This window comes from Echeneis naucrates, chromosome 13, assembly GCF_900963305.1.
Source record: "Echeneis naucrates chromosome 13, fEcheNa1.1, whole genome shotgun sequence".
Taxonomy (NCBI): domain Eukaryota; kingdom Metazoa; phylum Chordata; class Actinopteri; order Carangiformes; family Echeneidae; genus Echeneis; species Echeneis naucrates.
In genome coordinates, this window is record NC_042523.1 from 12,417,645 (window position 1) to 12,429,077 (window position 11,433).

Here is an 11,433-nt window from a genome sequence, read left to right on the forward strand (position 1 = left end):
GAGGCTTTTAGATTAATTCTTTAATTGTTAATAAATTAGTTTAGTTAGGCCACTTCCAAGAACTGCATTCATGTCAGTAACTATTTTGGTCCTTACCTGTTTAGGCAGTATTTTCTGGAATTAAAAACAAAAAGAAAAACTTTTGAGTACCAGAAAATATCAGAAAGTCATAGTTTGTAGGCCACAGCCTCTCTAAGTACCCTTACAGTCAAAAGAAAAGTGTGTCCAAACTTTTGGTAGTGTACATCCCTTTATGGTCACAGTTAACTGTCTTCTAATGGAAGTGCTACTTCAAATATGATGATGTACCAGATCACAAGACAAAAGTCATCTCAAAATGGTTTCAACATGAAAGTGAACTCAGTGGCCTCTTCAGTTGCCGCAGCTAAATGCAGTTCCACACCTTAAGGACTTTGTAGAACAGGAGGTTTGCACCATGAATCTGTAGAAATGATGTGATGCAATTGTGTCAACATGGAGCAAAATCTCAAGGGAATTTTTCCATCATCATGCAAAAACAATGGCATCAAGTCTTCTCAGAAAGCAACGAGAGGCTTCTGCACTACATTAGTATGAGGTTCCTGAGAGAGTGCTCATTTATTGTATTTTCAGTTACATCTATATATATATATATATATATATATATATCAGCCTTTCATTTCTCTCATCTTAAAACAGCAAGAGAGCTGTTTAGGGGGATTTCAACAAGGAAAACAAAACTGAAAGTGGGATAATTGGTCACATGTACCATTTAATTTTCCCCAAAACATTTTTATCTTTCAGAGAAAACGTACATATCAAACCACTTAATCAGGCCTTTTTTTGTTACAGTTGACACATTATAAGCAGCCTCTGAATGATGAGAGTGAGTCTGTCACTGCAGAAGTGTTTGTAAACAGGAACGTTTCTTCAGTGTGATTTACTTCAGTTTTGATTGAATAAATCTGGAGTTCAAGCAGGATATTTTATTTTTATCATCATTAGTATTTTGTGAGATCTCTTCAGCTCATTATTTAGCACCATGAACTTTACAGCAAACCCACGTGCTCCAGAGAAGTGCTGATTTTGGCTTGTGCTGGGCCTTTAGGTGGAGGAGACCGCCACCCAGCGGCCATAAGGCTGAACTGGTTAACTGAATCAGATTATAAATGTAGGTGTTTTTTATTCCCCTCTTTTGTCAAGTGCAGTCCAGCCGGGGCGCGTGCATTTACATAGAGTGGCCTGGATCAACAAACCAAGTAAATAAGGCACAAAAAGTAATGGGAGGTGGGCTTCACGGTTGTCCACATATATGACTGTTATTGCATGTTTCCTCTCGCCTCTTTCTGCTCTGTCAGGCAGAAACTGATGATGGATGATAACTTAGAGGGATCAAAGAGCCTGCTGGCACCGTGTCATTACTCTCCGTGGCCCCCGGCGCTCTGCATATCTTTCTGGGCAGGGCAGCGTCAGGGAGGCGCTGCATGCGGGGCTCACTGGAGGTAATGGGTGTGCGCACTTCACCTCAGGAGCTTTCCGTACAGCATGGCGGCAAGGAAAGCGGCTCCTCTGGGCTCCATCGAGAACCCGATCAAGTTCAGTGGCCAGGATTTCAAGACGCTCCTGGAGGGGAGTCTGAAGTCTGGGAAGTTGTTTTGTGACCCATTCTTCCCAGCTGAGCAGGCCTCCATCGGTGCTTCCCAGCAAGACCCGGATCCCAAACGGGAGATCAAGTGGCAGCGACCCCAGGTGAGTCTGTGTAACCGCTGGTCACTGGGTGTGCATCAATGCTGAGGCTTGTTTCTTAAGAAGAAATTGAGGCGTAGCTTCCCCTAAAACCAAAAACCCAAACAAACACACAACTTTGCAAATTCCTGCAGGGGCCAACATTTTACTCTGGAAGTTTATTGCACGTTTTACACTTTATGGCCACTTTAAACATTAAAGTAACAAAGCTCCAAGGTTTTCCATTGCTGCTTCATATAAACTGTAACAGTTTTTTAGCTGGGAGGGATTGAACCAGGTGCGGCCCAGTTCTGAGGAACTCAGCTCTTGGAGCAGCTTGCTCAGTAGAGGAAACAACACCACGCTTTACAGCCTATATCCGCTAAACCCACTATTATAACTCATTTATTTTCTATATGATTCCTTTCTTGATCGGTCATTTGGTCTTCAAATGCTAGAAAAATTAAATGTCTTGTGTTCATATTGTAGCCCAATTTTCTTGCTTCCTTCCCAAGGACATCTGTGAGAATGCTGTGTTTGTGGAGGGCACAACTGGGACCACAGACATCTGTCAAGGCCAACTCGGTGAGTTCATCAGACCAAATCTGCCCAGAGTTTCTTTACATCCCCCCGAAAGACTGAGGTCTAAAACCAGGATACCTCATGCTGAATTGTCTTGGGTTGCTCACAACATCTTGGAAAATTTAAATCCACATAACTGAAAGCTGACACTTTCCACGCACATGCACAGAGGTCAGTTTGTTCCCATTTACTAATTAAAATGTAGAAGTAGGTGGCAGCACCTCACACTGTGACTGCTCGGTGGACCTGCTAAAATCTACTCATGCTATTTCCTGATTTTTGACTGTTTTTGCCCGACAGTAAACTCTTTTTTCAGATACCAACAAGTTACTTCGAGGGGCAACATGAAACCATTTTGCTGTTGCAGATGAATATGGTTTACTTTGTGTGTGTCTACTAACTAACCCTGCCTGGTAAAAAGTGAATCATGCTGCACGGGAAGCTCAGACACGGTGGCCCTGTGACACATAGCTGGTCACTGAAGAGTTTTGTCTCATTTTCTCTTTTTCTTTATCATTTATCAGGCAACTGCTGGCTGCTGGCCTCCCTCTCCTGTCTGACCATGCACCCAAAGCTCTTTCTGAAGGTGGTGCCTCCCAACCAAAGCCTGACCAAACCGTACGCAGGGATCTTCCATTTCAGAGTATGTACAGATTTGAACAACAATTGGCAAACCACACACACCAAAACAATATTTTCCTTGTTCAGACTTCACTGTGTCACATATGTTCCTTCACTCTCATGTCTGTCAGGGCATGTTGCTCAAATTCACGTCGCTCATGTTGATGTTTTAACCACGAACGATCATTTTTTTTAGTGGTCTGCTTCAAATTTGAGCCAAAAAAAGTCCCTGAGGCTGAGACCAAAGCTGCAGGATCACAGTGGCTTTATTTGACTTCCCCTTATAAAAAAAAAAAATGTCCAGGGGGTTCTATGCTAATAGAGGAATTTAAACCACTGTCTGCAACCAGCTATTATCTTGGTTGTCACTTAGAAACCGGCCTGTTTCACTGTGTTACAAATCTCCTGAACTTAAAAGACATTTGGACCACAGTTTGAGTCTCTAGTAGAGTCTGTTTCCTGTAAACCAAATGCAGGGAAAGTACAAACGTTCTCTCTGCCAAGGACGCACACATACACAACTCAGTTGTGACGCATAATGATTCTGTGCAATCTGCGTGTTAATAATAATGAGAAGTAACCCCAAAACTTCTTTAAAGCTTTCTATAATAGCACTCACTTGAACTCAGTTGGCTTCATAATGTCCGAGGACATTCATGAAAAGTTATAGCTTCTTTCTTCTTCTTCTCATGATCAGATTTGATATGGCTTTGTTCCCCGGGACATTTCAGTGGAATGCCTACTGTATGACTTTCTTTTCACAACAACTCTGACATTTAACGAAGGCAGCTGAAAGAAACAGGTATTGACTCATCCTGGAGTCATCGCTGTGGTCGCAAATGTATAAAGAGTCAAACCCTAACCTTTATCACCTCATTAGATTTCTAGAGAGATCATCATCCACCAGCCTAATCTGACTTGCTAAGACCAGAACATTTCACCTTCTCAGACATCCCAATCAAAGCAATCCGACAAGTTCGGGGGTTTTCAGGTTTTGCTCCCTAATTATTCAGCCTCGGAGCTATGGACCTTCAGAGACTGTTAGGCAGTATTTGACATGACTTAACAAGCAACATGGACGCACTGGAAACCTATCGTGTCTAGTCAGGAGATGAGAGAGGAGTCCAGACATGCAGGTAGTGACTACCCTTGGGACACAGAGACAAACACACACACACACACACACAGCTATGAAAGACCAGTGCAGGCCTGCTCTTGGCCCTTGTTTTGAACACACGGTTTGTACAGTACACACCCCTTGTTGTGACCAGTAACGGCTGTGGGAGCAGTATTATAGTCAGACAAGAGAACAGAGAGATTGAAGGCCTTTCATGAATCACAAGTTTCAATTATCAGAGCATTCTGGGTTTTATGATTTCACGTTAGTTAGTGGTATGATTATCTGTTTACAGGTGAAAGTGCTCAAAAGTGTAAGGCATAAATGCATTAACATGAGATATAAAAGTAGCACCAAGAAAAAGACACATAGACGGTGTAGATATAGTAACGCGATCCTGAAATTTGGTTCAGTGTAATTCAAGTTGGAGAAAAGTTTATTAGAGCTGTATTAAATGATTTGTAAATTAAATATATGATGGACAGTAAAGATATTTTAATAATTAGGAAATGCTCATCTTATCATTTGGTTGGGTTTGGTGTTTTGTCTTGTTTTTTTCTGTTCTATAACTGATCTCCTTATTCACGGTCCATTTCCTGGTTTTTTAATCTTAGAAGGCTGCTAACACATTGACTGGATCACCTCAGAGGGATACAGGTGATAAGAAGTGAATTTTGAGGACATCGTGTTTCCTGATGATTCATTAGCTCTCTTCCTGTCTTCCATGTGTAGTTCTGGCAGTATGGTGAGTGGGTGGAGGTGGTTGTGGATGACAGGTTGCCAGTACGTGAAGGCCGTCTGCTCTTCAGCTACTCTCACACCCGCAATGAGTTTTGGAGCGCCCTTGTGGAGAAGGCCTATGCCAAGTCAGTTGCCACTACCAGCATATGTCTCTGCGTTGTAATGTCTGCGATCACCCACAGTTTTTTCTTTTTATGTGGTTTTTTTTTTTTTTTTTGCCTGTGTGTGTTGCTACATTGATATGATTAAAAATGCGCAGGTGCCTCAGGTAACCTTATCACTTCTCACTTGTAGGTTAATTGGCTCCTATGAAAGCCTGAGGGGGGGGAACATTTCAGAGGGGATGGAGGATTTCACAGGAGGCATCGCATACTCCATGCAAGTCTCGTCTTGTACCCCCCGAGTCTTGTGGCGGTCTCTCACTGCAGCCCTGTCCAGAGGCAGTCTGCTCAGCTGCTTCATCCAGGTAAAAACACACCGCGATGAACACAGTGGACAGGATGATGGTGATTCAGATCTGCTGGAGTTTTCATGTTTGTCTTCACAGGCCAGCAGCTACCATGATATTGGTAAAGTTACAGGAGAAGGGCTGGTCAAAGGCCATGCTTACGCCATCACGGGCACTGACAAGGTCAGTATCACAGGGAGGTACTTGAGACGGTAATGAACCACTGTCATTGTTTGTTTATTGATCCCACATGATCTCTGCTTTTTAGATTATTATTGATTTGTGGATAAAAGGGCTCGTTTTTCCAAAGAAGCCATTGAGCTATCATTTTATCGAATCATCCTAAAATCATACAATGCCATCTCATTTCACTTTATCACTTAATTTCATCTCATGTTTAATCCAGTATAATGTCACAGAAACTTAATCTAGTGTTATGATAGATACACTATGATAAATAATTTTGATTTTTTTTTTTTTTTTTGCAGAATTTTCTTACTATCTTGTATATTATTTTCAGAAACCTTTCTGAGTTCTTTTAATATTTTCTATCATATCAGGTGAGAAAAGCATCTGATGAGATTTTGTTGCTGAGGCTGAGGAACCCCTGGGGCTTCGTTGAATATCGTGGGCCCTGGAGTGACAAGTGAGGCTTCCTGTTTGTCCTCGTAAAGAACAGCACACATGCTTCCAAATTACAGCTCCACCAAGCATATTCATTTTCTCTTTATGTCTGCAGGGGCAAAGAGTGGGAAGAAGTTGACAAAGCAGAGAAAGAGCGGATTAAACTAAAAAAAAGGGAAGATGGAGAGTTCTGGTATGTAATAGAATATCAAACCCATTAAGTTCCACCAACATTTAACCTCTGACAAACAAGACGTTTATCTTTAACATGTATTAGGATCAGTTCTGAGGACTTCAGCCGCTTCTTTGGCATTGTGGAGCTCTGCAGCGTGACTCCTGACACCATTGACGAGGGAAACACACCGGCCTCTCCTTCTGGACTGTCATCTGCCTGGGTCATCAGTGAACATGAAGGATTCTGGGTACCAGGGAGCTCTGCTGGTGGTAGCCGTAGATATAACCGTATGTTTGACTTTATAGTTGGGACAAACATGCAGTCAAGCTTTACCTGAATCATTTATGTGACCTTGCTGTTTGTTTTTCTCCCCCAAAGGGACATTTTGGAAGAATCCTCAGTTCCAGATGATTCTACAAGAACAGGACCTGGCTGACGAGGAAGACAGCGATGAGAGTGAGGATGATGACGATGATGAGGATGGGGTGGTGATGCTAACTCCAGAGGAGAGGAAGAGAGCAGAGAAAAAAAAGCAGCGAGCCAAACAGTGCACTGTGCTTGTGGAGCTGCTACAGAAAAATCGCAGGAAGAAGGAGAAAGTCAACTTCCTCTACATGGCTTTCCATGTTTACAAGGTGAGAGCGATGCTGTTCCTAATATTTGGGCTTTCCCTGTCATTATTCTTGTTCTGGATAAACTCAAATGTCTCTTTGTTTTTCTTCTGTTTTGCAGGTTCCTCCTGAGGTGAGAATCTAGTGTCATGTCATCGTTTGAAATGTATATGTAAATAATGGGTACCTACAAGATACAATGAGAGACAAAATAAAGTAAGATTTGGTGGGAAAAAAAAAAACATATATATATATATATATATGTTTTTTTTTTTATATAAAAAAATCTTTGTGTGTAATTAGGTGTATATAGAATATAACAGCAGAGAAACTTTCCGTTTCCATTTAATGTTATCTTAGGAACCTTGTATTTATTATTCAGTGGATTAAAGTGCACAGTAAGAACCAGATATGTGGCCTGTAATATAATGTTGTGGTTTCTTTACCGCTTTAGTGAGACAACAAATTCCTATTAACAGTGTTTCTTCTACTGCCCCTGCATTTAAGCACCAGTAGAAACTAATAACTATTTTATTAGTACCAAACAATATTACTCAATAAATCAGAAGAAGTACTATGAAGTGTTTCCAAACTTTCTCTCCATCTTGTCTACCTTTCTTCACACAGCTCCAGGGTAAGTGTCTGGACCGCAACTTCTTTATGAGAAATCGCCCTGTGGGTCGTTCTGGGAAATACAAGGCTCAGAGGTAAAGAAGGCCACCACCAAGTAACTGATGTATCAAAAATACAATGAAATACGTGCGCTCCGACTCTCTCTGCCTTAACATAAATTTCACACCATCACACAACCGGCATACAAGAATCCTAGAGTGCTACAGAGAAAAGAAAAGTGACAAAAGCAGATAAAATTTATGCTTCCGGTTGGTTGCATTAGTGAATCGAGTGCACTGAGTGAACTTTTCACTGAGTCAATTTTATTAGCATTTTTTCCACAAAATATCAACGTCAATCACTGTTTCCTTTTGATGGTATGGTAATTTGGCACCTGGATAGTATTGTCTTTAAAGCATACATGTATTGTGTATGTAATATTGCGTATTTAGTTGGTAATTGAATTTTGTTTAGCTGCCAAGCGGTCGTGAATAAAACTTATTACCTTTGTTCCTAGGGGCGTGTGGAGGAAGCTCCACCTGGACCCCGGTAACTACATCATTGTGGCATCCACTTATCGGCCCAACCAGTTTGGAGATTTCTTTGTCCGCATTTTCTCCAAAATACGAAATACTCTGGGGTGAGAAGGAAAGTTTGCTTTGACAGATTAAATACAAAGACAAAGGTCTTTAGCTGGATGTAATTTCAGAAAAAAAAGAAGAAAAAAAAACCCAGCTTATTTATATTTCTACACCTCGAAATGTCAGAAGGAAAACCTAGTAGGTGCTCCTGATTTTACAAACAAACAAACAAACAAAAAATGATTGTGGTCTTTCTGCTGCAGGACTCAGAACTTCACCTGTTCCTCCGGCTTCCTCCCGGTAAGTTTTGTGGTCAGTAAAGCATCGACCAGTCACCGAAAAACAGGAAGTCCAATGCATATAAATCTTTGCATTGTTTGTGCCGAACAGGTAATGGCAGCTCCTCCCTGCCCAGATGATCAGCGGAGAGTTCAGAGGGCTTTTGATGAGGAGGCTGGACCTGTGAGAAATCCCGCCGCCCCACATGTCACTTTTAACAAAAGTGTATCCCACAGTCTAAACTGATTTCCTCTGTCTCCTGGCAGGATGACAGGCTGAATGCCAGGGAGCTGATGAAGCTGTTCAACTCAGGTGCCAACATCTACGACAACAAATTCTTACTGCATGTTTTCAGTCACACACTCTTGTGATACTTGTAATGGACACTAGATGGTGTCACAGTTGTGAAATGTTGGAGGTCACCAGTCTGGAGTAAGGCTGGCAGCTGCAGTCTAACAAAATCCATTGAGTTTGGTTAATGAGTAGAAATAACTTTTGTTTATTTATATAGTTTAATTAGTTTAACAGCTTAGGCTCTTATTAATAGCTCTGGACAAAGATTACCATCTACCTCTGGAGACATGCAGACAGCTCATCTTTGTAGAAGATGTATCCTTTTGTCCTCCCACACCAACTTTTTCCTCGTTCAGTACAATCTTTATTTTATCTTGGATGTGATGCCCATCTGTTTCACCGAGTCTGACGAGAAATGACGGTTTTTCATGAGTCAATATTTCATCTGCTGCTGTTAAAAAACGTGACTGAGGCCTTTGCTACTTTGAGCGCTGGTCCAGTGATTGAGTCATCAAATTGACCCGCTGTTCCCTTTCACGCTTCCTTCTCATAACTTCATCTGTCTGTCCTCTGTCCTGTTGAGATGTCCTTAACTCTGCTGGTAGACCAAAGGGCACTGTCATCTCAGCCGTCAGCAGACAGACACCCTGCTGTCCTGTCTGCGCCATCTGCAGGTATACAGTGGGTGTGTGTGCGTGTGTGTGTGTTGGAAAAAGAAAAATGAGTAATGAGACTTTGGAACAATAACACAATGACTAGAGTTACTTATTTTAAAGCTGCTTCCCTTGTCAGTCCATCTTTTTCCAGTTTGATGTGGACTCCTCGGGGACAATGAGTCCCTTTGAGCTCAGCACAGCACTGGAAGCTCTTGGTATGCACACACATACACACACATATAAATATTTGTATCTGTTTGGTTTTACACCCTCATTTATTTCTGTGCTTCTCAGGAATGCAGTGTGATGGAAAGGTAATTCAGCTGCTGTCTGAGAGATTTGCATCTGGAGAGCTTCACATGCCCTTCCATGGCTTTGTGTCATGTTTCACTCGGCTGCGCAAGCTTTTTGGTAACACAAACACACACGCACACACGCATACTGATCCAGATGATCATATAATTGCCTGTTCCAATTTGTTACACGTCACCAAACACGTCATTAAAAAAAGACCAGCAATAAGATCTGATCTGATCAATTATTAGAATTTCATAATTTATATTAGTTTATTATACATACAGGCAAAACCAATATTTAAAAAAAAAAAATAAAGATGACAAAAAAATCTTAAACTTTACACTATTGTAGGGAAGTGAGGGATCTGAATACTTCTTTCAACACTGTACTGGGCTTTTATTTTATTTAGCATTAAATCAAATAACAGTACATGCCACGATTTCTGTTTTGAAGACGAAAACTGAACTTAGTGCAAAGTTACGGCTAACCTTTGGAAAGAGATTCTTATTTCCTTGTATGTTCTGCTCAGCTCTGTATGACTCAGAGACCAGTCAAGAGGTAAAAGACAGAGGAATCAACTCTGTGAGTATCTGATAAAAATGATTCTATTATGTGTTCATAATTTCTTTGACCTGAAAGGTTTTTGACTTCCTGATAATTCTTCCTTTGCTCTCTGTGGTTTGTCCATAGTGGCTGCTTCAGTTTCTGACAGTGTGACGATACTTCATGAAGACGATCTCCACACATGTCCAGCTGAGCTGATCAATTACCACATCTTAAAAAAAAAAAAAAACCTGTGCTATTGTTTTAATCTTCTTCCATCTCACACAATAAGGTGACTGTTATTAATCATCATGACACTGAATGAATATGAATATATTCTTTCTGGATGTTACTACCATATGTGAAGCAGAGTCCCACGTGACTGAGCTACAAAAGTAAAATGATAATAATTGACCAGAAAGAGACAAAAAATGACAATAAAGATGTACAAAGTCATAACAGACTCATCGTTTGTAGCCATTTGTCTACTTGTCTGTGGTTCTTGCTCTAATGTCGGAAGGACCCAATGGCTCATCATCAGTCTAAGTTCAGTGTGTGCAACGCTATCATTTCACTGTCTTTGCAGATGTGACTTTTTGTCTACATTCATTTTGTCTTTTCAAAGCATTGCTCAGTAAAAACCAAAACAGTTTTAAAAACCTAGATAAAGCCCACATTATTGTCTGTTTCCCAAAGTATAAATGTCTAGAAATTGTTACACGATTAAAGAAAGTCTGTCACTAAAAATGTGAATATAACATACATAATATATATGTAACGTATAAAAATGAGTGCGGCCCTAAAATGTTGCTCATCCACATACACATGAGCATAGCCTGGGTAATATCTGAGCACTGTGCGCTCACTGACATGCACACACAAAGTTAGTACTGCCTGCCCCACTGAGGGTGTGAGGGTGATGTCTCAGCAGTGCTACACGCACAATCTCTATTCTTATCGCACTGACGCCACGTACAGCGTCAACACACACTCACCCCCTCCTCCACTACGTTCCCTCACTCCCTCTATCCATCACCCCCCCCAGTTCTCTCTAGTAACTGTCTGAGTCTCAAAATCTGCAGCCTCCTCCTCCTGTTAGAAGCTGGTTGCTCACACACACACACACACACACACACACACACACACACACACACACAGCGAGCAAATGTCCTTTCTGCACATGCATCTATTAATAGCACCTTTGCACACACACTACTTCCTGTTCATCCTCAGGTGAGTACACACAGGTTGCCCTCCGCAACCCTCCATCTACATTGTGATGGAGAAGCGACAGGGAGGAGTGATACTAATAGTTCCCCTCTGTGTCTGGCCTGTCCTTCACATCTACCTGGTCAACTCTTTCATTTTTATTTTCGAACATGTTGTATTTAATCTTTCTGTATCTCTGCTCTGCTCAGATGCCTCTGTGCCTGAATAAAGCCATGCAGGCCTGGTCAGATTAACCTCCTCAGGGGCATTTTGTTCTTTGGCCCTTACTGACCCCAGCTGGAAATGGCAATTTCATTTTTTATCTATTTATTTTTTTTA

General features: G+C 41.3%; 1 protein-coding gene across 1 annotated transcript; it reads left to right on the forward strand.

The window, feature by feature from the left end:
* Positions 1-1,454: 1,454 nt before the first annotated feature.
* On the forward strand, positions 1,455-10,200 carry capn12 (calpain 12). Its single transcript, XM_029517504.1, has 22 exons — positions 1,455-1,728; positions 2,220-2,289; positions 2,811-2,929; positions 4,757-4,890; positions 5,060-5,231; positions 5,313-5,396; positions 5,774-5,859; positions 5,953-6,030; positions 6,115-6,299; positions 6,391-6,647; positions 6,745-6,756; positions 7,251-7,330; positions 7,753-7,875; positions 8,080-8,116; positions 8,207-8,278; positions 8,362-8,407; positions 8,643-8,704; positions 8,995-9,063; positions 9,182-9,260; positions 9,340-9,456; positions 9,872-9,924; positions 10,033-10,200. Exons 1-22 carry the CDS (start codon positions 1,525-1,527, stop codon positions 10,057-10,059), a joined length of 2,166 nt encoding a protein of 721 aa, XP_029373364.1. The 5' UTR covers positions 1,455-1,524; the 3' UTR covers positions 10,060-10,200.
* Positions 10,201-11,433: the final 1,233 nt, after the last annotated feature.

Coding starts and splice junctions, on each gene's coding strand:
- capn12 (XM_029517504.1), top strand. CDS start 1,525: ATGGCGGCAAGGAAAGCGGCTCCTCTGGGCTCCATCGAGAACCCGATC. Junction 5,232..5,312: donor TGCTCAGCTGCTTCATCCAG/GTAAAAACACAC, acceptor TTGTCTTCACAG/GCCAGCAGCTACCATGATAT. Junction 9,064..9,181: donor CCTGTCTGCGCCATCTGCAG/GTATACAGTGGG, acceptor TTCCCTTGTCAG/TCCATCTTTTTCCAGTTTGA.